Source organism: Hoplias malabaricus, chromosome 10, assembly GCF_029633855.1.
Source record: "Hoplias malabaricus isolate fHopMal1 chromosome 10, fHopMal1.hap1, whole genome shotgun sequence".
Taxonomy (NCBI): domain Eukaryota; kingdom Metazoa; phylum Chordata; class Actinopteri; order Characiformes; family Erythrinidae; genus Hoplias; species Hoplias malabaricus.
In genome coordinates, this window is record NC_089809.1 from 40,568,081 (window position 1) to 40,594,133 (window position 26,053).

Sequence of the window (26,053 nt, forward strand, 5' to 3'; positions counted from 1 at the left end):
TTGGTGCTGGTCGTCTGCGTTGCGTGGCGTAGAGTGACGACTCTCTCTGGACAATCAGCGCTCTGCTAGGTTTACACACCACGGTTTAGTCCCTACTCGACTCGCTCTGAACCACAGTTCACACTTCGCTTCTTGGCTGTTGCAGCTACGTAATTTGCATACTAATAATGCAGTGGCTCTCAAACTGTGGTATGTGTTTCCCTGGTGGGACGTGAAGCTGCGAAAGGTGGTACGCCAGATCAACTTTTATAAAATTGACTTAAATACTTAATTATTAATGAAGGACGGTGGCGCAGCAGGTTAGTGTTGCAGTCACACAGCTCTAGGGACCTGGAGATTTTAGGTTCGATTCCCGCTCTGGGTGACTGTCTGTGAGGAGTGTGGTGTGTTCTCCCTGTGTCTGTGTGGGTTTCTTCCGGGTGGCTGTCTGTGGAGTGTGGTGTGTTCTCCCTGTGTCTGCGTGGGTTTCCTCCAAAAACACACGTTGGTAGGTGGATTGGTGACAAGTGTCCGTAAGTGTAAGTGAGTGTGTGTGTGTCTGTGTTGCCCTTTGAAGGACTGGCGGCCCCTCCAGTGTGTATTCCCACCTTACGCCCAATGATTCCAGGTAGACTCTGGACCCACCGTGACTCATCCGTGGTATTTGGTCTAAAAAGTTTGAGAACCACTGATATAATGAATACATAATTAATACGGGGTCATTACGGTAGATCCTAGTAGCCTTAAACCATAGGATTAATACAGGGTTAAGACTTCTGAACATTAACCAACAACCGGTATTTCCATTATGCAAAAGGTTTGTTTAAAAACATAAATAAAAAAATAAAAGGAAAACAGCTATTAACCGCCACACACCAAAGCCCACTGGAGTTTAAAGGATGCATTGGGTTGGTGGTGCATGACGAAAGAAAACAGCTCTAAAGTAAACCTCGTTTGAAAAAGCACATTTTCCTTCTGTGAAAGAAGAGGAAACTGAGGAAATTAAAAATAATTCCAGACACTTCTTCATCCACTGGAAAGAGCCAAGTGCTGAAGAAACCTCTCCGACCGTTCTGCCTGTCATCTGCCTGTCAACGGTTTTCCATCTGCATGGCGTTGGCCCACACCAACAACTCGGGCTCGACACGGACGCTCAAGTAACTCACAGAACTGTGTAAATAACAGAAGTTTGTTCAGCGTAAATCCTTTATAATGATAGGTCTCAGTGTGTCAGAGTGCACGCAGCACTGTGGATTACAGCTGGAACCTCTCACTCTTTAAAGAGGTCGTCCTTGTCGACATGTTTCCCCTGCTGTAGGTTTAATCCCCCCCCAGGAGATCCTGGAAACATGAGGTAAATACGACACAAACAGATTCAGGAAAGGACGGTGAAGTGCAGCCAAAAGGATGTTTGTATTCGTTTGTCAGGCCAAGGTAATTATTTTAATTTTATGTATCATCACTGTCCATGTATCTCCCAAAACAGTAGCTGTACAGGAGAGGGACAAAACCTTCATCTTTCAGTGGAAGTCACAGTATAAAGATTTTATTCAGTCATTTTGGAGCATTTCTATTGGTCGGTTCATCGTGAGTTTTTCACACCGTGTGAAGGACAACTGCTGTGTTCAAATGATGTAACTAAACTTCCACAAACAGAGACAGGTTTTTCTTTGGAAAGCGATGTGTAAATCGCCAATTATTGTTTTATTACATCATTATTTTAAATGTTTTATTTGATGTAATTTAACAGGCGCCTATCATTAAAACGTTCAAGTCATGTTCAGGGCTTTGTGGCAGTTTTGAGCTTGGGTCAGGTTCAGACGTTCAAAAACGTGGACGAGTGGGAACAAACCATGTTCCAGTCTATAAAAGCCGTCAGGGTTCTCCGTGTGGTTGAATCTGTAACTGAAATTAGTAACACTGTAATAGTTTGGCTGGTCGGGTGTTGTGTTTCCTGCCTTAAACTTCAGTGGAAAAAATGTTGACAACAGGCCAAAGTGAGCTCCGTCTCAGTGAAACTGCATCTGGAAGAATGAGTTCCCTTTGGGGAGGGTCTGAGTGGGAGCGAGGCGAGCTCACTGAAGTGGAAGCCTGTCACTTGATATCTACATCTCCCAAGAAAGAACAAAAACAGTTTCTTTACACACCCCAGACCACGTCTTACAAACACACACATCCAGCTATGCTCACGTCCATCACACAGGTCAAATATCACACACCCGGTGAACAGACGGCGCGGAGAATCAACTCACCAGAGGATTTCTGAAGAATTCATATTTGGCATAGTTCTTCCTGAAGAGAAATCTGCTCTCGCTGGACATCGAAGCCTGCACTTGCACCACCAGCTCATGGTCTTCTAAACATCTCTCTGCAGACGGAAAGAAAGGAGAGAGAAAGGAGAGTCAGACACGGCCAAAACCCTTCGTTCTCTACAAAGCCACACATTTCCCTAATTACAACATTTGCCCATCCACGGAAATTACAGCCTCGAGTAAGTACAAATGAATATTTGCGAAACAAAGCCTTGAACGGACTTTTATTTGCACTCGGAATGATATCATCTTCTGTTTACCTGCCCTCTCCCAGAAGACTGAAAAACAAACAGGGAAGAGGGAGCTGGCAAAACCAAGAGAGTCTTGTTTGTCCGCGAGACGTCGTCGACAGCAAGGGGACAGCCACCTCAGCACAAACACCTATCACCCCTACACTGTCACGGTCACCCTCATTCTCTACACACTTAAAAATGATGGCTCTTCAAGGGTTCTTTAGGAAAGGAAATGGTTCTATGTAGAACCTTGAACATGTGAAGGACCTGCTGCATCTATAGGGCACTAAAAACGATTCCTCTACTGTAACAAGCTTGACGTCGTAACAGAGGGAGCCTTTAGTCATGCAAATGTTCGAGTGTTCAGGGTTCTATAAAGAACAATTGTCTTTAATAAGAACCCTTGTAGAACCATCATTATAGAGTGTTCCTATAGGAATCATAACTTTAAAATCTACAATGAATATAGAATATGGTAAAGTTGCGTTTCAAACATTCGCCCCATTTCATCTCCAGGACTTTTATTCTCTATTTTATTCTCCACAGTTGTAGAATGAAAGATTACAGAGATCCCCCTCTCCTTCTGAAGAAGAGAATGTAATGAACCTTTAGGGAACACAACTGGACTCTAACATCACCGTCTGTACCTTTAAAAGGTACACTACACTGTCTGTAGCTTTAGGAACAATACCTTTATTTCTGAGAGTGTAGCAACAACACACACATCAGTCACACACTATATAAAGCTAGTAACTAAACCTTAAGCTATTAACGCATTTTGCAGAGCAATTTAAAATTTAGCGGCTTTTTACGAATAAATCCATTTTAAAGAGCTGTATTTACAATTAAACAGCTCCACTGACCACTCTGGTCCCTCTACATTTCAATAATTACAAATGGTAATCCCCCGTTGCTCTGCATAGATTGTTAGCCCCCTGTACTTCAAATGTCAGGACCCCCAGAGGATCATTCTCAGCGCTGCAGTGACACTGGCGTGATGGTGGTAATCATACCTGCTCTGTTAGGATCCTGTCCGTTGAAGAACAAGAGGGAAAGAGGTATAACAAAGTATGCAGAGTAACAGATGAACTACCAGTGTGTAACTGTAGAACTATATAATATTATTACAATATGCATTAGCAATAACCTCTGCTTCTGAGCCAGTGACCTGCTCTGGCCACCACAGATGATGTCATGCACTTAGTATTTATTGACAGTGCCAAAACGCTATGGCATTTTAGGGCCTAAAAATGGGCTGTGCCTAGATCAAATCAATTTACAGCCCAGCCTTGAAGTGGAAATAGCCCCCTCTTCTCCACAGCTCTGCTTCTTAATGAAACGTCTGTGACCTGCTTTGGTCCAAACCCCACAGCAGTGTTCTCCCCCTGTGTAAACAGCCCCTGTTCAGAACGCCCGCTTTCAGCACCTGTTCCTTTAAATGATAATGAGCCGCTCGCTGTTCACCCCGACCCCGAGCGCACAGCAGTGAGGAGCGAGTTTCTTCTCCATTTTTACTCAGTGCTCTCATTTCTCTGCACTCTTTGCGTCTGTTATACTGTGTTTAACCTCGTCCTTGCGCTTTCACTAACACGGATTTAGAGCTGTGATTGGACAGACTCAGACGAGGGGGCGGGGCTATTCTAAGTCTCTGCGCTTGTCAGAAGCGAAGCATAATCGGAACGGCTCATTTTATCCCATGTTTTCTGACATGGGATAAAAAGCATACTTCTTTCACAGTGGGTGGGTTGGTGGACTCCAGATTTACATATTAATGTGAACATGCATTTTTATTTTTCTTAAAGTCATAAGATTTAAACAATTTGACAATTTAAATCTTTATTATACAGTAACTATTTGACTATAACGTATCTTACACCAGTCTGGTCTAAAGACATTCAGTCCTACTGTAGTTAATTATAGAAACAGCCTGCTTAAAGTTCTTATCAACAAAAAGTCATGAAGAAACTTGAAGTTAAATTAACCATCAGTTCCAAGAAAGTATTGCAAAAGAAAAGATAAAGAGATAAAGAAGGGAATAAAGAAAGAAAAAGTCATTTTGAAAGTGAAAGTCTCAGCTCAGAGAGATGCAGGATATATCTGGCCATCAAGTCGGAACTATCTGAAAAATGATGCTCCTACAAGGGTTCTTTAGTAAAGAAAATGGTTCTATAAAGAAAGCTGAACACTTGAGGAGCCTGCTGCATGATTAAAGGTTTCTCTGCATCGTGACGGGGTGGTACCTTTTAAATAAAGGGTTCTATTCGGCACCAAAAACAGTTCCTCTCTTGTAACAAACACTTTCATGATGCAAAGAAACATTTAAATCGGGCAAAATATTCTGTTCAGGGTTCTATAGAGAACAATTCCCTTCAATAAAGAACCCTTGTGGAGCCATCTATCGTCTCCTCCATGTCTCATAAAATCTTAGTCTTTAAATCGAAATTCTACCTTTTCACACAAGCTTTGGTTAATCATCCACTCTCAGGCCACTCTTTTTTCTGTGTTACAGCTGTTTCACACATCACAACTACTCTGTATTAACCCTGTCTTAATGACCGAGTTGTGGCGCTTTTAGTAAGATTTCTGGTAACCACCAACCAGACCTCTCTCTCTCCTTTCTGAAGGGTGATATTTCTCCTGTTTTAACACGAACCTACTAACCCCCTTATATATTCCCATCCTGTCTGGTGTCCTTTCTCCGGTCTCTCTCCCTCATGTATCGAGATGCCCATTTTCCTGCTGCTGCCCTGATCCAGCATTCACCCCTGTGCATCCTGTTCCAGATCCTGGCCTCGTCTCACCTACAGCATCCTGCTTGGCCGTGCCAGGGTCTGTTTTTGCCCAAATGGGCTTTACACCAGTGTTTCCTCTCCCGCAGAATCACTGACCACCTCCTGCTTCGTCTCACAGGTTCATCACTGATATTTCACCTTCACATTCCTATAACTCCATCTCTTTCAGTTCCTGTTACAGATGTGTTGTTGTGTCTCCGGTGTGGACGACAGGCTCTTTGCAATTCTGGGTTTGTCTTAGTGTTTCTTCCTTGTGCTGAGGGAGTCTTTACTGACTCCGACGCCCTCTGCTCAGAGGAGATCAGACCTGGATCTAAAGCTGCTTTGTGATGATTTCTGTTGTGAAAAGCGCTATATAAATAACATTTGACTGATGGATGGATGGATTCAGCGTCACACACAAGCTTTAAGAGGCTTCAGTAGAGATGAGCTCACCTCATTCTTGCATGCATTATGCGTATAAAGCTCAAGGTTAATCCTTGTACGTGTTTGAGAGTCCCACAAATTCAGGCACAGTGAAACACAGCTGCTCGTGAATCGCCTTGGTGTGAATCCTCACCGCTGTTCTCCTGTGGCTTTAGCCAACGACCAAATCTCCACCTCTGCCCCATCGTCGTCGTCATTTCCCCCATGTGATGGGATTTTCCCCCTGCCATTAATCAATTACACGCAGCAGCCAGACATGAAAGGACAGACGTGGACACTGTCCACCCCTCACAAAGCTCCCTCCAAAAGGTCTTCATTGGCTTCTACATAAAGAGGCCAACAATCTCTCACTGTCTCAGTGTCCGTCTGGCGTTTGCCCACTTACCTAGCCCCAAGGCCGGGTGATGCTCCACAAGCGACCAACTGTTATCGTCCACACAATGGCTTTTGTACACGAGGAGCTGGCACAGGTCTCGCGCCGTCATGTCGGCCGGAATCTCCACCACCTTCCCCATGCCGTCCTCGCTGAAGATTTTTATGATCTGCAAACGAGAAAACAAACAATTCAAGCCCTGCTCGAGCTGTGGCACAACGGCCAGGGAGCCACGACACGTTAGAAAAGTCTCCCGTTAGAAGACGGAGGGCTTTTTAAACTGCGTCACAGCTCCACCTCACATTCATTTAAAAGTAAAAGAAATAAAGGGATATTAAAGCGAGGAGAATACGTTCGGTTTATACTTTTGTTTCCCGAATACGCACAGTTTGGAAGATCTAGTGTGTGAGATCAAATAAAGTGTCTGCATTTTGTGATGCCTTTATTTTTTAAACCCCAACACATGACTTGCATAATCCCAAGCAATCAAACAGATACAACACACTTCGGTTCACAGCTGTGGCCGATTTCTGGAAAATTCCCTTTCTGCATTCGCTACGCTGGATGTTTCGCACTCATCCTCACGTCCGCAAACTCTAATCCTTCACCTCGGCCTGCACAGACGCACACATCCTTCTCCTACCGCTGAGCTCCCGGGTCCCCAATCCCATCTCGTCAACATTTCAAAGCCTTCCAACATCTTCCTTTCAGCGCACACAGCTCCGGCCTCACCGCATCCTCGTCAAGCTATCCCTCAAACTTTCAACGTCACAGCGTCCACAAGTCCACGCTCTGGTGATTCTCCCTCCCCTCCTCAGAAAAAAATATCACTGAAGTTCCCCATTTCACAGCACCCAGACAGCCCTTCTGCACACAGCCTCCGGCGCCCGTCCCCGCAGCAGGAGAAACGGGCTCTTCCCTTCCCCGAGGAGGCGGCATGCAATTTGAGAGAAATCTTACCTCCACTGGCCTCAGCAGGCACCAGTTGGGAGAACACGATGGCATTTTCGCTGGCAGCCTGCCTCCTCCGTGCACGGAAAGCCCAAGCTCTTCTCCACTGCTCTCCACAACTCCACCAGAGAGGGGGCAAAGATGAGGGGAAAAAGAAACGAAAGGAAAGAGGGGGAGGGAAAAAAGAAAAAGGGGGTGTCCAAAAGCTGGTCCAAGCTCTCAGGTCCTTGGCTGTCAGTGGCTCACTGTACCATACCTGTCACTCTCTGCTTCAATCCCTCTCTCCCCCTCTTGCTCTCTCTCCTTCTCCCTCTCCCCCTCTCCTCCTGGCTTTTTGGTTCGGGACAGAGGAAGCAGATGGCACTGTTTCCAGCTTGGCAGACAACTTCGTTCTGTTCCCCTCACAAAGGGTTACAGGCGCAGGCTTTTAGGTAGCGAATCAAACCACACTTCCCTAACCAATCATAGAGCTGGCTCGGGCTGATGTAATCATTCCCACACACACACACACAAGATCTCACACACATGCACTCCCACAGACACACAGTCATACACATGCATGGCCAACTTTTTCTCTTCCTGCCTGCTGCATAGCTTCACTCTCCCCTTTCTTTTTTTTCAGAGCTCACATTTTAGCAGGTTTAACAGGGAGTGAAGGAGAAAGAAGTGTGTGTGTGTGTGTGTGGTAGGGTGGGGGGAGGAGGAGGGGGAGGAATATCAGCCGTTTGAACTTTCATTTTGCAGGAGTTCCGGACAAGTTTCAAGTGAAGGCTTGTTTCTTTTTCTCCAAACTCCACCCCCCCACACCCCACCCCTAACCCTCAGAAAGTTCAGCTTTGAAGTTTGAAGTCTGAAACCTCTGTCACGACAAGGCAAGGCTCATTACTGCTGCAATGAAACCGACTCGGCTTGGTCCAGGAGCTAGAACGGGAAAACGCTAAGCCTCGAAACGTATTCCTACACACACACACGGTCCAATCCAGTGTATACACACACACACACACACAAGCTCCAATTCAATGCACGCACACACTCCAACCCAGCGTGTACACACACCACACCTTCAAACTTGAAGCTGCTCATACGACAGAGGGGTGGCATGAAGACTGGGCCCTGCCTATTACTGTGAATTTTGGTTGAACCGACTTCCGCAGCAGTTCCTGTAAAACCACTACAGTTTGGACACAGGCAACGACCGAGTTTAACTTCAGTGATCACCAAAAACTGCAGTGTCGGAAAGAAAGGATGACTCAAGCTCTTTCAGTGCCTCCAGGGGGGGAGAATTTGGCCTTGGGGGTGGGGAAAGAGTGAATGAGAGAGAGAGAGAGAGAGAGAGAGAGAGAGAGAGAGAGAGAGAGAGAAGAAGAAAAAAAAAAGTTTGGTAGGATAGTCACATAAAAGGCATGCTAACTCTCCAGAGCTCCAGCTGGCTTGACGGCCCCTCCCCTCTTCCTCCCATCACTCCATCACCCAGACAGTCAGAGAGTGGGGGTGGGGGGCGATGACCTGCAGGCCCAACGCTACTTCTCCACTCCACACAGTATCATCATCCTCCTCGTCCACAGAGTCAACATTTCTCAAGTGTTCCGCTTTCTTAAATATAGTTCAGTCCACAAAAGCCTGCAAAGAGACAGACCCTCCACCACAGCAGGCCCTAACAGACCGACAGGTCCCATAAGAACCCATCAGACCCTACAAGACCCCAGTGTCTTCACTAAAGTCTCTTCACTTGACACAGCAGAATCAGAACGGCTCGTTTTATCCCATATTTTCTGACTTAGGCGGGGGTGGGTCTTGTTTCACCATATGTGGGTTGGTGGCCTCCAGTTTCACATGTTAATGTGCACTGATTTATTTCATTATGTCCCCTATCAATCACAGATCTTGCAAGCAATCCCCTCTAATTACACCAACATCTCAGGTAAAACTAATCCACCCTTAAGCTGTAAGCACAAGGAGGTGAAATATTTAAGAGCTGAAACAAGTCAAGTCAGTTTACAAACATACGTTGTGGATTTTAAGGGTGGACATCATCAAATGTGTCCAAAGGTAGTGTTTTCAGAGTAGTTGCTTTTTGTCCCAAAGCCAAGCGGCACATATTTAGTGAAGAAACAAAGCCTTTCATTAGACAGCAGTCAGTCTCCATGCTGACCACAGACGTCTACGCCAGGCCAGAGACCCTGAATTGGGCCGGACGCCCGCCTCCACCTCAGGTTTCACATTCAGTCAGGAAACACCATTACACTGCGCTTGTAAAACTCATTTGCTTACTACCATATCATTTGTTTTACAGCCTGCCAGAGGATTACAATGCGAGTTAAACACATTCATTAAAGTCTAGATAATCCATCTCTTCAAGTAATCAAATGGTAACGAGGGGATAATGGAAGGATAAACATTTCACAAGACGACAATCAGAAAAACAACATTCTCTGAAGCAATAACAATGACTTATTAAAAGACTACACCAATAAAGGTTAAGAAATGGTTTACAATTGTTTATTAATTAAATCTTTGAGAATTTTCCTTTGTACACTTCAGTGTTTATATATAATCCCGCATTTCTTCTCCTAGGGCTTGACTCATGGCGCCTTGTGCTCGGCGTAAACAGAGGCTCATTCTTGAGAGAGGCTAAAATCAGTTGTTCTGAACAGGGCTGTTTAGACAGGGTAAGAAAAAAGTTGTACCGATTGTTCCTTGTGCTCTTTTGACCAAAGCATTTCAGATGTTTAAGTCCAGTTCAGTCGTGGAGTAAAGGGTATAAAATGTCCTCTTAAATCATTCATGAAACCAGCTGAGGAAATACATTGGGGAAACTCCTTTCAGGTAGTTTGTGAAAGATGCAAAAAAGTGGACGGTGCTATACAGGGGGTCCTCGACTTACAACGTTGATCCGTTCCTACGCCGCGTCGTAAACCGATTTTCTATGCAAGTTGGAACATACGTACATAAATAACATACTGTAAGCACTTATCCTATCCTAACACCTATCCTAACAGTAATTATCAAAAAACACAATTCATAGGAGCAGATCCTTGATTATCGTAGCGACAGTTGAACGACTAAATCCAAGCGACCAGTCAATGTTTGTCGCAGTTTCCCCCTTATCGAATTGCTTTATGATTATCTAATCTCACTTCCATGGTGATGGCTTTCTTCTCCAATGGACTGCCATCAGAAGAATCTGCCTTACGCTTGGGAGCCATAATGAAGGGCAAAAAGTTCACAAAATCAAACACGTGAGAGAGAACGACGTAGCAGCGAGCTAAAATGGCGTACAATGGGACTGGGGTGACACCGTCCTCCTCATTCCCAAGCCGGTTAACCGTGTATTCTTCCGCCATGCACACCACACACGAAGTTCACGTTACGACGCAAAACCACTTGCGTCGAAACAAAGCTTTATACAGTAAATGGGAGATGTGTCGTAACCACGAAACATCGTAACTCGGGACTGACGTAACCTGAGGACCTCCTGTAATTTGATTCCAGGTCGCATAAAAGCTGCAAGGAGACAAACCTCATTAGTTTGTGTCCAGACTAAGGCTACGTTCACATTATCAGAGCAAAGTAACTCAAATCAGATGCTTTCAGGGCTGTGCGGACATGTCCAATCAGATTTGAGTTAGTTTCATACTTGACATATTTGATCCTAGATATGTATCAGATTTGGGGGCATGTGACATGAATGTGAATAGTCAGATCTGATTTGATCTTTTGTTTTGTCTTTACTTATACACCTAGAGCTGTCGCCTCCAGGAGCAGCACTGCAGCAAAACAACAGAAGAGACTCGAGCTGTGTGCCAAATAGCATTATAGTCCCTACATAGTACACTTTAGATTATAAAACTACAGACAGATCACCAGTTCGATGGGATGATTTAAGCAAATGGCTGATAATAAACGGTTTCATAAATTGACGAACAGTGTAAGTGCAAAACCGTTGTATGACCTACACTGTGCACTACATAGGGTGTAGGAAGACATTGGGGATTCGGTTGATCTCTCTACGCAGCAGTAAAAACAAGCTGGCGAGCATTCCATCCAACCCACCTTCTCGTCCTAATAACGTACTCCTCGACTGTTGCAACACACACGAGCTACTATGTGTTTTTCCAGATTTAATACAAGGAGTCATCTCACAAATACAATGCTTTTTGTTGCTGGTTCCCGAGGCGATGTGCATAAAAGCATCAGATTGTGCACACGTGCCATTTCAGGGACAGATTTGTTCACATTACCGACAGATAGAGATTACTAACATATGAATGTGAACCGCCAAATCTGATCTGAGCTCATCAGAACTGATGAATGAGGTGTGTAATGTGAACACAGCCCTAAAGCCCTCATCACAAACAGTCAATAAAACCAGCATCATCATCTCTGTTTGCTGGTTATGGCTTCAGGACTGACTCAGAGGAGTATGGAAATGCTAGAATAAATAATCAGACAGGGTTCAGCCGTAAGAGGAGGTGAATATCCTGCGGAGGGCTGGTGTGTGCTTCTAATGCAGAACTAGACTGGCATTTGTGTTAGAGAGTTAAAGGCAACGTCTACACTTGTGGGGAACGGCAGAGCTCTCTGGTTTGTTTACGTTCAGAGGCCCTTGCCTTTTAAGGAGGAATGGTGTGTTTGAGGAGAAGGGCAACATTTGTTTGTTGGTGGCTAAAGTGTAACTAAGTCTAAGTTCTCTTTAAATTACCACAGAAACTCAGTTGTAACTTAAAGCCGTTTCCTTTTGTAGGGCTTTCGCTCTTTTTACTCTCATTCAGTTAGTGCTCACCCAAATTTTGAGTCGGTTCCATATACAAGAAAAATAAGCCTATATTACACACCGAAGCAGGAATAGAGCAACATCCTCATCCCTGTTTATGATCTACAACGTTTGGAGGTCTCCCTCCTTGATGCTTCTCTGCTGTGAGCAGAGGGAGAAAGCGTAGAATACCGGACCGTTTTTTTTTTTTTTACACAATTACAGACACTCTGGCTTCGTAAAAACACAGTTTTCCAGCCTAAACCGACTAGAGAGCAGCAGACGGTGAGTAACATCCTCAGGAATTTATAAAAAGTGTTTTTGACTAAAATTCACGTTCCCTTTAAGCATTCAAGTACCTTCACTCAAACCCCCTTCATCCCTGTGCTGGAGCAGGTTCTGGGCCATTGGCACCTGTCTCTGTTGAAGCCCTGGAGCTGAACAAGGTGTTTCTTTGTGTCTGTATTTCTGTGTTAAAGAGCAACGCTTCCTGATACCTCTTTTGCAAATTACATAAGACATTCGTCACGTACAGAGCAGCGAGACGGCCAGACGAGTCCTGGTGATGTAACCCAACCTGTGGAATGCCTCAGGGAGTTTAAGACATGGAAACATAATCCTCTGAATGTACGGTGATTCAAGCCATTCAAACTCAGAAGCAGTCATGACTATATTCAGGGTGACCACAACCAAATGAGGCCAACAAGTCCTGAGACGTTAGTCACTGTTTTCACACACTTCACATTCGACTTAACTAAAAAAAAATATTCACAAAAAAGACACTGAGGAAACATCTTGTGTCACATCGGTTTGAAATAGAATAAGAATGCCTCATTTAGTATGAAGAGTTTGGTGTGTTCTCCCTGTGTCTTCGTGGGTTTCCTCCAGGCGACTGTCTGTGAGGAGTGAGGAGTGTTCTCCCTGTGTGTGTGGGTTTCCTCCGGGTGACTGTCTGTGAGGAGGACTGTTCTCCCTGTGTCTGCGTGGGTTTCCTCCGGGTGACTGTCTGAGGAGTGTGGCGTGTTCTCCCTGTGTCTGCGTGGGTTTCCTCCGGGTGACTGTCTGTGAGGAGTGTGGCGTGTTCTCCCTGTGTCTGCGTGGGTTTCCTCCGGGTGACTGAGGAGTGTGGTGTGTTCTCCCTGTGTCTGCGTGGGTTTCCTCCGGGTGACTGAGGAGTGTGGTGTGTTCTCCCTGTGTCTGCGTGGGTTTCCTCCGGGTGACTGAGGAGTGTGGTGTGTTCTCCCTGTGTCTGCGTGGGTTTCCTCCGGGTGACTGTCTGTGAGGAGTGTGGTGTGTTCTCCCTGTGTCTGCGTGGGTTTCCTCCGGGTGACTGTCTGTGAGGAGTGTGGTGTGTTCTCCCTGTGGAGCGCATGACTTTCTGAACATAGGGAACAAACAGGAGAGGTTTTGCCACAGCCCCCTCACAGTAGTTTCTTTCCTTTAACTGGACTTTGGTCTGAACCCAAATGTCCAAACAACCCTGACATCACCTGGGTTCTGAGGCCAAAGCCTAGCAATGTTCCCTGAGCTTGACCCGATCCGTACAAAGCTGAATTTAATCCAAATTTATCTAAACCAGAGCCACACTGACCTCGCAACATCCAATGTGCAAAATTAAACCTCTTCTTATTCAGAGCTGAGAGCTTTAACTTTTATAATCTCATTCACTGACACAGGACACGCAGCATAACACAAACTTCTAACAAAGTCCATTCAGCTGCACAGAATGGTGTCGAACCCTGTGCATCTCCTATTCTTCATCTTCAGGAAACAATGACTGAAAGTAAGACGTGTGCGACTGTTATCTCCACGAAGGGAACCTCACCTAAGGCATCAGGGCACGCTGATAGAGTCTTAAACGCAGGGAAGTGATGACAGACGCTTCCCTAACAAGGTGGGGGTGGTCTTTTGCGCAGCTGCTATTTGTACAGAGCGGCTTCAATGTTTGCCAACCCTTTAGAGTATTCTGTATTTCTGCATCAATCTGCACAACACCACAAGTCTGTGTCTTAAAAACATGAAGAAACAGGACTCATTTATTTACAGACGCATTACTTTGAGATGTTTAGGTCATGTTTATACAAAAACACTGGAGTCCTACTACAGAGTCCAGAGAGCCAAGTACTTTTAGCTCCTGTCCAGTGTTGAAAGTGTACTTCTGTTTTGTTAAATGAGTCAAGCCTCTCCACAAAAATGAGAGAGGAGGAGGAGACAGTTCTGATAATCGTAAATTGGGAAAACTCAACGAGCTTCATTGTGTTTGATGTTAACTCTCTCCCTCAAATTTTACTCAGCAAATTAAGAGATTCGAATTCAAATGCCATAAAAACTACTCTGAAATGTTATAATAAAGTTTCCTTGAAACAGTTTGTAGTGCATACTGCTATACACATTTATCTCCCTTCCAAAAAGAACAAGGAAATACAGCGGAACCTCTACTTACGAACATGATCCGTTCCGTGACCCGGTTCGTAAGTGGAAAAGTTCGTTTCTCGAGTCAATTTTCCCCATTTACAATAATGGAAAAGCAATTAATGGGTTCCAGCCCCCGCCCCGAAAGTCACCCTTTTTGCACTGATATATGTTTACAACACTCTCAAATTAGTAAAAAATACATGTAGCGTTACTAAAAATAAAAGAGAAATACAGTGGAAACAGTAATAAAAATAAATAATAAAGTTGTAAGTGGTTACACATCGCTACCTTGAAGACGTGACGACTGGCTGGAGGAGTAACACAGGCCCTGGCTGTATGACGGGAGGTGGGGGGGGGGAATAACGAGAGTAGGCGGTGAATGTGGGGAGACGAAGCGTAGATACGGTTTATCTTAGCACGAATTTCGATGTCTGCTATTTACACTAATGCTAAATTGCTAAAGCTACAATTTGCTAATCTTAAAAACTCGAGGGTCGAGAGAACGAGAGAAAATGGGTCAATGGCTCAAGTCTGGGCGCTCGGAGACTCGCCTATTGGGGTCAGTGGCTATTTCCAGCCGCCGGCTCGGAGGAGTCTCGGGTTCGTTTCTAGAGTCGTGGTTCGTTGGTGGAGGCAAAAATATTCAAATGCCCGGTTCGTATCTTGGAAAGTTCGTTAGTAGAGGTTCCACTGTACTAACATTTTAATGATTAAGCGATTAATCACGAAATGTCCTTGTGATTAACGTGATTACATTGTTTAATCGACTGACAGAACTGAAAATAATAAAGTGTGTGGGGTAAGTCCCTCATACTTAGATGTGTGTGTGCAGCAACTTAAAGAGTAAAGACCTTTTTTCCCCCCCTTGTAATACTCACAATAATAATTTAAATGTTTATCCAAGGTTTACAACTAATGTTAAATAAGTTTCTGAAACATCCTGGCTTCAGTTTCAGGGTAATCAGACTCTCACCACTCAAAGCAACAAGAGCCTAGTCTCGTATGCATGGAAATATCTGCCACAGCCTGTGGTTCAGATAACTTCAGTCTTTGAAGATTAGCATCCTCCTAGCAGAACTGTGGAGGCCTACGTCTGCCCAGGGGCCCCCTGTCACTGGGGCTAGCAGACTGCTCATGTTTGGCCAGAGTTATGGTCTCCATGTGTTCAATTTCAAGGATAACCTTATCCTTCAGGGCTACAAGAGCGTGTCACATCGTAACTGGTGTAGGCTTCACGAGTGCTGAGCTGAGCGCATGTGTCCAGGCCTGCCGTCTCCAATCAGGATCTAACCATTGTTCCTGAAGGTCTGTGCCTGCTTCATTCGAGCCTCTGGAGGCTGAAACATGAGATTTGTTTCATGCGAGACTGCCCTACTCACCTCGGGGCGTGATATGCCATACGTCTATGGTTGCTCTTATTCAGAAAGTAGTGGTTACACAGTTTGCACACTTTCACTGAAATGAGGCCTGAGATCACAACCCTCTATTTCCAAAGAGGAAAACACTAGTGAAATATTTTTTAAAGCCATATATATATATATATATATATATATATATATATATATATATATATGTCCTGAGTAGGCCTGTCATAATAACCATATTTTGTGGCTGGTATTTAGCCCCAGAAATAATTGTGATAAATGATATCCCAATGGTGGCACGGTGGTGCAGCAGGTAGTGTGTCACACAGCTCCAGGGTCCTGGAGATTGTGGATTCGAGTCCAGCTCCGGGTGACTGTCTGTGAGGAGTGTGGTGTGTTCTCCCTGTGTCTGTGTGGGTTTCCTCCGGGTGACTGTCTGTGAGGAGTGTGGTGTGTTCTCCCTGTGTCTGTGTGGGTTTCCTCCGGGCGACTGTCTGTGAGGAGCGTGGTGTGTTCTGTGTCTGTGTGGGTTTCCTCCGGGCGACTGTCTGAGGAGTGTGGCGTGTTCTCCCTTTGTCTGCGTGGGTTTCCTCTGGGCGACTGTCTGAGGAGTGTGGTGTGCTCTCCCTGTGTCTGCGTGGGTTTCCTCTGGGTGACTGTCTGAAGAGTGACTGTCACCTGGAGCGGGACTTAGTCACAAAACTCCAGGGACCTGGAGGTTATGGGTTCGAGACACTACCGTGACGCCCGAATAGAAGAAAATGTTTAAATATTTGAAATAAAGAAAATAAATAAAATTAAACCACTGTTTAAATAAAACCACATAACAGCTCCAGATCTGAGAGACCAGAGGGAACCAGAGAACAGAACAGAGCGAGCGGCTAAAACACTGGAGAGGTTCAGTCTTCTGTAAATAAACACACAGTAAACAGTGGACAACACTGAGGTCAACAATCACTGAGTAATGTCCGTATACTGCAGGATAAAACAATAATGTGATTGTGACAGACTCTGTCCTGAGCCCAAAGGAAATTGTGAGGTGGTGAATGCACTGTCCCAGAACCTTTATTCAATGGGAACTATACAGTAACAGGACTCTCTCAGGTTTACGAGTGCCTCTTTAATGAATGCCCTGCTCCACCGTGCAGCTGCGTACACGGAGGCCAAGCCTGACGTTGTCGCTAATGAGATACTGAGACAAAACCAGAGTCAGAACAATCAGAGAGCTCCTGAAAGCCATGTCCTATTCCCTTCAGTGCGCATCCTGGCTCTAGCCTCTTTAATGCCACAACCCGCCTGGATAACTCTGCTGACTCATGAGTAGAGCCTCGACTCGTCTAATTATCCCGTCAAATTGGGTCTGAAAGCCCAGACGCAGCACAGAGGCAAGACGACTCACAATGGGCTTCAGTCAAAACAAAACTGCTGTGATTTTTAGAATGTGAAATCACCTTTAACCTCCGCAATGAAAAACTGTGCACATTAATGTGTGAATCTGGAGTCCACCAACCAACACACTGAAGCAAGACCACCCAAACAACTTTGCGTGTACTGCCTAAGGCCTCTTCCACACAGATACTTTTTAAAAAGAGAGATGCCCATCCAGACGAATAAGAAAATGGCTGCATTATCATGCCAGTCCAGTAGGGGGCCATATTACCTCAAAGAGACATCAAAACACCACCAAGCATGAGAGAAACAGAGGTTCAATCCCAAATCACTCCATACTTCCTATATAGTGCGCTACACAAGTCATAAAACTACAGTGAGGGGGAATAAAGGAACAGCACTGTCTCCTCCCTCAACATCCAGGGCTGAAGTGACCCTGAGCAAGACACCCAACCGCTCGTCCTCCACTGGGACAGGCCCTAGTGCACAGTGCCTTACAGCAGGATTAAATTTCACCCTATGCTCAAGAACTACTTGCTGTTATGTAATCACCCTTCAAGTCTCAATCGGGGGGGGGGGATGAGAGTGGGTGTGGTGCACTTTCAGTGGGGAGGGGGGACAGTAGGTTTGAGTTGTGACACAGTGGGCACAGACGAATGTCCCTGACCAGTGCTGCTGCTCTGTCTGAGACATGGCGGCAGCGCTAATGGTTGTGGTTTCAAAATGGAAAAGGAGATGCATATATTTTATGTGGATTACAAAACAAACGAGTGTCACACTACACCCCAGTGTTCTGTCGAGTGCAAGTGCTGCTTTGTAGAAATGTGTAACTAGGTATAGCCGCCTAAATAAAACAGTAAGGATGATATTTCGGAAAGCTAAAAGAGGAATATAAGCAGGAGATATGCACAGGTCTAAACCTCAGTACGAGGGGAAAGATATGGTAATTAAAGGTAATTCCAGTCATAAAAATTGTTTATAAAAGTTATCATTTTCCCCACATTAGTTCCAGCAGGTACAGTTTCTGAACGTTGAAGGACATTACAGTAAACTCCGATTGGGTAATGCATCAGAGGAGAACAGATTTACCAAAAAACACCACATGGGAACATTCAGAACTGTGGGTCTGAGCCTTCGCAGAGCTGCTGTAGAATAGGTATCAATAGGTAGCACAACTTGTCATAACTCTGCAGCTCCTACAGACAGTGTACAGCCTCAGACACTGAGTCCCACCATAGCCCACTCTCAGCTGTACCATTTTCTATGTGACCGGAGGCGATGGGGACATGCACAGCATTGTTAGTATTAAGTATCCTAAGCCACTGTTCAGATCTCAGTACAGTAATCCCTCGCTACTTCGTGGTTCATCTTCCGCAGATTCGCGGGTTTTTTCAAGGGGGCTTATGGCCGCTATATCGCGGATACTGAGGGAAAATCTAGGAAAACTCTCAAAGCTGACTAGCCAAAATATTTCATTAAATGCATTAATTTCATAAAATTCTTCTATATTTTTGCTATTAGCCCATTCTCAGCAAAGAAGAGCGCACACATCTTTATGATTTCATTTTCAAATCCTTTTCCTCTTCTTTTTAGTTCATTTATTATTCTACATGTTATTAATCTGAATAATGTAGTGGACCCTGTGCATCCTCTTGGTAGCAGACGACATGCATCATACTGCACAGTAACGTCTTGCTGACAGTGTGTTGTAAGATGACCTGTGATTGGGGCAATTGGAGAGACGACGAATGTGATTGGTGCATAGATTAAAGCTTTCATCTGCCCCTTTTTGTCTCTCTATTGTTCACGTCCACATCCGAGTGAAATGTACTGACTAAATCACAGCTTAGGAATGACTCTATTAAAGAAACTGGTAGAATATCACATGTAGTTCCAGCTGAAAAACATTAGAGAAGTCCAAATACTTGTTAAATACATAAAATATATATATATTTCTTCTACTTCATGGAAATTCATGGGTGTTCTTGGAACGCATCCCCCACGAAAAACGAGCGATCACTGTACATTACCAAAGAAAAAGAGACTAAGCACCACTGCTAGTGCACTACTGTGTGTGGTGTCCATACTGAAATATTTTGTCAGGCCCCGCTGCTTTCTGATTGGACGCCAGGTCTGTAGTGGAGCAGGATAAGCAGTACAGAGTTATCCCTGGATAAGTCCAGCCATCTCAGCGGGGACTCGGAGAGAAGCCTCTGATAGCATTGGATAGCACTAAAGACACGGTGAAGGTGCAGTTAGGCTCATACAGCCCCATGGCTGGTAGCAGCTGACATGGCACGCAGACAAGTCTGGGGCAAACATGTGATTAAGCGGAGTCTAAAACGGGCTGCTGTCCTGCAGGGTTTGTACAGTCCCTGGCAGAATAAAAGTGCTGAGCTCGCTCCACGAGACGAGTGTTCATAACACTCAGACTATTGAGAACTGTGACCCTGAGGTTTTCTACAGCCACAGTAACAGCTCATCACCATCATCACCCTCCCACACTCTGACCACGGTGCCAGAGACGGCAGCAACAAAAATAACCCAGTGTTATGACAGGAAGACAACACTACAACTGATCAGCGGTGGACCAAGGGCACGAATCGTGTTCTTGAGTTTCAGTACAGACACCCGTGTCAAATATTACTCCCTACGTTTAGATTTTCACACGAATAAAAGCTCTAAAGTCTTCAAAATGTCCTTAAGTGTCAAAAGTATCATGATTTATTACAGAGCTAATGTCCTATTATCATTTTTGTAACAAGACTCTTGGGTAATTGAGGTATTTTTTTTATCTAAAATGAGTCGGAGTCACTCTCGGTTCACTGATATTTCATTACAACGTCATGTTTTAGTCTGACACTGATTTATTAAAGTATCAAAGCATAAAACACTGAAGGCAAACTTTGTCCATCAGGTTCAACCCAAACACTGAAATTACATTTTTAAAAAAGCCATTCAAGTTTAAGATTTATTGGCACCTTAGTTAAAAATCTTTTTTAATTCAATAAAATAAACCTGTGGCAGGTTTGGATTTTCTTTTACAAACACACACCTGCCGGCACTTGACGCTGAACTGGAGAGCACCGTCTGGGCCGACTCTCTTTAACAAAGTGCGTGCTGTAACGTGATTGGTGCAATTATGCGCTTCTTTCGTTGTGACATGCAAGTTTTTAACACACGCATAACACAAAAGTAACGACAGATTTCTCATAGTGTAGTGGATATTTGATTAGAAATGTAGTGAAGTTAAAGTAAAAAGGCGCCCAAAATGTAACTACTCCAGTAGATACACAGAAAAACCTCTTAAGTACAGTAACAAATTACGTTAATTTGTTACTGTCCACCACTGCTACTGACGTACAGTGAACTTTCATTTATGTTTATTACTTTGCGTAGATTTAATTTAAATTGTTAATTTTAAAGAAAATTTAAGCTCGGACCATATGCATACGATTTTAGCTTCCAACCGACTGTGGGCAAACAATAACGTGAAAAATGTTAGTGACATTTCTTTAGCTGATTGGTTTTAAGCTTTAAAAAATAAATAAATAAATAAAAAATGTAGCTAAGAATTTATGTTATTGTTCGCCTACAGTTGGTTGGAAGCTAAAATCTTATGCAAATAAATGCAATATTCCTTTATAACGTTAATGTAGTGTAACGTAACTTTTGTATTTTATAAGTGTGTACATCCGCATTGGTATCGTCATAATACCGTAATAAACTCGTCTGTTTTTTCCAGTTAAGCTGTGTACATACTCTACTTGTATATTTTAATTTTTCCTATTTTTGTATTTAACACAATGAGGGACTAATCACCGAGATTTTTTCCACTCACTTGACCTTGTGTTATATAATGTGACACTAAACCTCATGTGATCTTGGTGTTGGCCCAGATTTCCCATAAATTTCCCTAAACAATGAATCACAGCTGCATCTAAGATTTTATCTTCTGACTCAGAGCTAATTCCAGGAAACGACGACGAGCAGCTTCACTGCAGAGGATCATATATAACCGCCATAAACCAAACTCAGAGTCCCCTTCTCAGTGTGCGAGCCGTGGCACAGCGAGGCTATATATAGATCACATGCGACGCCCATCAGCAGGCAGAAATTCCTAAAGTCCGGTGGTCCCCTTGGCCCTGTGGCCCCTCATCTCGCCATCCGCCACACACATCGGGCCCTAACAATCCACTTCTGAATGGACGACCTCTTTAGCCCGTGGCTCCCGACTGGGATGAAGACGGGGATGTGCCAAGTGTTTCCCCAATAAAAACAGGCGCTTTAATTGTGTGCCCGGAGCAGAGGAGAGGCCATTCAGCCCAACAGCGGATCATTGTCTGTTTGGGGACGGCCACCGAGTGTCCACAGAGGATGACATCATACACTTTAATTGAACAAATCAATTCGGGACAAGCGCCACTGTACTTTCGCTCTTTTGGCCACGCTGCCCAGAGAACCCCACACACACTGACGGAAAAATGAGTCCTATTTCAGCTTCAGACTTCATCTTTCGCTCACTGTTTTCTGTAAAACAAAGAAAAGGAACTCCTACAAGCATAAAAATGAGTGGAATAATTAGTGGAAACATCAGCAGGAATGTTCAGGTCTTTCCACACCTCTGAAGCCACTGGTTGAAATATACTTTAAAAAGGAGCCATACCTCATCTGTGTCCTGCTTTGGTCAAAGCCCCACAGCAGTGTTCTCCCCCTGTGTAAACAGCCCTGTTCAGAACGCCCGCTTCCAGCACCTGTTCCTTTAAATGATAATGAGCCGCTCGCTGTTCACCCCGACACCGAGTGCACAGCAGTGAGGAGCGAGGAGCAGAATCTCTGGTTTTTAGCTGTTTTCGCTCTGTTCTCTTCTCTGTACTGGTTTTCTCTGTTTCTCTCAGATAAACGCAGGGCCAGCGCTGTGATTGGACAGACTCAGACGTGGGGGCGGGGCGATTTTAAAGTCTCTGCAGTTGACGTCTCGATTTATCCTGTGTTTTCAGAAAACAGACTGTTTCACTGTGTGTGGGTTGGTGGCCTCCAGAGTCACACATTAACGTGAACATGCAGCAAACAATATTTATTTTCTTTAATATCTTCCTTTATACCCTTGTGTCTCATATGTCTTTAAGTTGGAAAGAGGGCCTCGCGTATACTGCAGCATCACATTTTTAAAAAAAGCAATAAAAACTTCAGACGTGATTGAAAGACAATCCGGTTTGCAGATTTGTTTAACTAATGATACTGCAGAGTCCAACAGGGCACGTAATGACAGGCCGCAGTGTGTTAAATGCAGTCTGTGTTCTCATAAAGATGATGACATGGAATTAAGCCGAAGACTATTTTCAAGCACACCAGTTTATCTTGCTTGGCAAGCGCGTCCGTCAGCGAGCTCCAGGAGAACGGCGAACGCTCACTCAACACCCAGCTGAAAGGTAAAAGTGTGCTTCCTGAGAAAGAGGGCAATAAAACAGAAACAAAGCTTTCATTTCATAAACAACCTGGAAGCAGCACTGATGCCAGGGACGTGGCGTATCTCTCTGGCCTCGAGTTTCCGTTCAGTCCACAGCCACACCGTCTCAGGCCTGAGATCAGCTGAACAGGCGAGAGCTGGGGTGTCTGGGAAAAGAGCAGGGCTCTAAAAGTGGGGCAGTCTGAAGCAGGAGAATGAGGCCAGAGAAGACAGTTCTCAGATCTAAGACGTGACTCGCCGCTCTGTACAGTACAACATCCTGTCCTGAAGTGGGCTTCATAATGAGGCTTCGCTGGACAGGAGCCAAGTTCTGCCAGCGTTCAGTGTTCACTACACTCCTTCGTTTGGGATCTCTCTCTCTGGACAACATTAGTGATCTCTCAAAGCAAAATCTTTCGCTCGTGTTTGATGTTAAACATGGATAAAAAGCAGATACAGATTTTCTCTTTCCCAAGTGCCCTCTCTCCCTCCCTCCCTCTCTTTCAGTGCCCCACTTTGTTCAAGGTCCGTGCTCCAGTCGAGAGTGTGCAGCCTGAACACTTGGAGTCAGCATGACCTACATGAGTCCAGCCCTCGTTCCCACAGATGAGCCACTTTTCAACCAGCCACACATCGTCTGCTGTGATTTAAAGACCAGGAAAAGCCAAATCAGCAAAATCCCATTCATTTCAACAGAATTCACTCATTCACGTGACAAGGCACTCAATTATTATTATATTTTCCAGAATGTCCCCTTTAAACAACAGTGAAGCGACATTTTATTAAAGTATTAGCATGCTAGGTTCCCGGCGGCGGCTAACATCAAAACCCCCAGCTTTAAATCGTCTAAACCCAAACTCACACGTACTTTTGGACACAGTATTATCCCCAAGAACAAACCAAACCCATCACAGTCGTCTTCAGTGCTTTTTCCTGATGGAGCTCATAACAAACGCCCAATACATTCTTCACCCACCGTTTTCACACTACTTCATTTTTAGATAATTGTCCTTTTTAACACTACACAACAGTCACCACAAAATGACAAAAGTTCATTTGGAACTACACTTATATGTAACACAAAGACGTATTTGGAACATTCTGTTTCGTGAAAATGTCTTCAGATCGCATTATATTTCACCTCCGCCCACCCCCCACCGCACGGCACAGCCCCAGTCTGAATTCCAGCTTCCTTGCTGAATGCGTCTGAGCCCTGTGAGGTCGGCTAATCCCTCAGCGCTGAACAAACCTGGCTGCACCTGTGCTTCAGAATAGAAAGCAGTCCAAACTATTCATTAACATTTGACATGTGACAGCGGTGTGTCTCCTAGCACCCGCCCACTGAACGAAGGCCTTACTTTCCTCGAGACGGAGCTGCTGACTAAGTTCCAGCTTCCCTCGCCGTCCTCAGAACAGCAGACAAGACCAGAACTGTGTTTTCTACATATGCCCATACACTTTACAAAGAGTACCATGTTAAACAGGCTACACTTAAAGGTTTAACATCTGTAAACATCTTAAAAGATCATTAATAATCATTTTTAAAACAGAGACAGACCCCTGAGCCATTAACGAGCACCACACTGTCAGTGTCTAAAAAGACATTCCAGGTCCCAGTCGTGTGCGAGACGATGAGTTGTTGTCCTGTAGGACACTTGTTAAGTTTGTCCACGTGTTTAAGTCTCATTTTCATGGCATGGCTCTTTGTTCAGTCTTTCTGTGGAAGCCATGGCCTGGTGATGAGGAACTGGGCTTGTAACCAGAAGGATCCCCAGAGCCGGCAGGTCATGACTGAAGTGCCATTGAGCAAGGCACCTAACCCCCAAGTGCTCCCCAGGCGCCGTGGCTAGGGCTGCCCACTGCCCCCTAGTGTTCACTAGTGTGTAAATGTGTTTCACTGCACGGATTGGGCTAAATGCAGAGAACAAATTCCTCTGTGTGCAGCACAGGGGCCAATAAAGTGATTCTAATAGTTTTATAAAGAACCGAGGGGCGTTAGATCTCTCTAACAGAGGGAGAGACTTTGAAATAGCTTCTCGAGTAACCCTTACTGGATCGTGAAGTTGATCCGAGTTTGAATACTGACACAGAACAATCAAGTCCTCGTGCGCATCCCTAATAAGATGAGTCAGATGTGGTTTACACCAGTCCAGCACCAGTCTCCCTCACCTGTTCAGAATAACGACGCACGGTCTGTTCATAACCGTGCTCCTCTGTCGTTGTGGTTAATCAACCCTCACAGATGCCCGAATATGACGATCGTCCCCGGTCGAGATACTGATTCTGCTTTAGCTTTAGATTTGATTGAATGCACAGGCATTACTTTGGATCATTTTATGCATCGCCAAACTTCTGACCTGCAGGAGTAGATCGGCTCGGCCCGAGATAGGAGCCGACGCTGCAGTCTAAGTGGCGCGGCCGGCCCGGAGTTGGGCTATTTCCAGACACTTACCTCACCCCGGAGTAAACAGGCAGCACCACAGTAAAGCGAGGCAAGATGCTATTACAGATATTGCTCATCCCTTTATTCCTGCCCCACTCCTTTACTGCCAGCGCCAGAGTGAGGTCAGTGAAAGCTTTAAATGGATTAAAACCCACGCACACAGGAAGTTGTGTGCCCTAAGGTGGAGGTGCAGGAAAGCATGGGAATAGGGCGTGGAGAAGGCAAAGGAGGCATGACGAGGTGATTTCCCTTCTGGAGGAATGTGGGGGTGGAGGGAAGAAGAGTGAGGAACAACACAATGAAGAAGAGTGGGCACCACAGGCCTGTCATCCCGGAAACATGTGTGAAAGGGTGATTTAGTGATAAAGATAAATTATGGAACCCAGAGTGTCGATGTAATGGGGTCCACAAATAAAATCCAAACCGATTCTGAAAACAAGAAGCACTTCACATCGGCACCGAAATCCCACGATTAAGTATCGACTGATGTCAAGATTAAAAAGAGAAGCCTAAGGGCCCCAAAGTGCGCTTTGACATCACACCTCGAATAAACAAACTTTTTAATTCACAGACATGGTCCAGACTAGTGCTAGACGATGTGACCAAAATGTATGTCGTGATATATTTCTTAATTTGGGTTGATACAATATTCTAAAAATAAAATGAGACAACCATCAAACAAAAACCCATTGGCTTTGTCAAAATGTATGTTTTTAAACTATATTTTAAAGCGAGTGCAGGTTAGTGTCGCAGTCGCACAGCTCCAGGGACCTGGAGGTTGTGGGTTCGATTCCCACTCCAGGTGACTGTCTGTGAGGAGTGTGGTGTGTTCTCCCTGTGTCTGCGTGGGTTTCCTCCGGGTGACTGTCTGTGAGGAGTGTGGTGTGTTCTCCCTGTGTCTGCGTGGGTTTCCTCCGGGTGACTGTGAGGAGTGTGGGTTTCCTCCGGGTGACTGTCTGTGAGGAGTGTGGTGTGTTCTCCCTGTGTCTGCGTGGGTTTCCTCCGGGTGACTGTCTGTGAGGAGTGTGGTGTGTTCTCCCTGTGTCTGCGTGGGTTTCCTCCGGTTTCCTCCCACAGTCCAAAAACACATGTTGGTAGGTGGATTGGTGACTTAAGTGTCCGTAGGTGTGAGTGAATGTGTGTGTCTGTGTTGCCCTGTGAAGGACTGGCGCAC

General features: G+C 45.0%; 1 protein-coding gene across 6 annotated transcripts in view; it reads right to left on the reverse strand.

Annotated features, from left to right (window-relative positions):
• The window catches only part of grb10b (growth factor receptor-bound protein 10b), an 85,352-nt gene that overhangs the window by 12,546 nt on the left and 46,753 nt on the right, over positions 1-26,053 (reverse strand). For 5 of the 6 annotated variants that reach the window (XM_066683712.1, XM_066683716.1, XM_066683711.1 and 2 more), the window contains 2 exons: positions 6,128-6,284; positions 2,232-2,347 (listed from right to left, as the gene is read on the reverse strand). In XM_066683712.1, the coding sequence (XP_066539809.1) occupies positions 2,232-2,347; positions 6,128-6,284 (273 nt within the window). Of the gene's footprint in view, positions 1-2,231; positions 2,348-6,127; positions 6,285-7,075; positions 7,584-26,053 lie in introns of those variants that run through there. The other variant, XM_066683717.1, reaches the window with a different exon arrangement.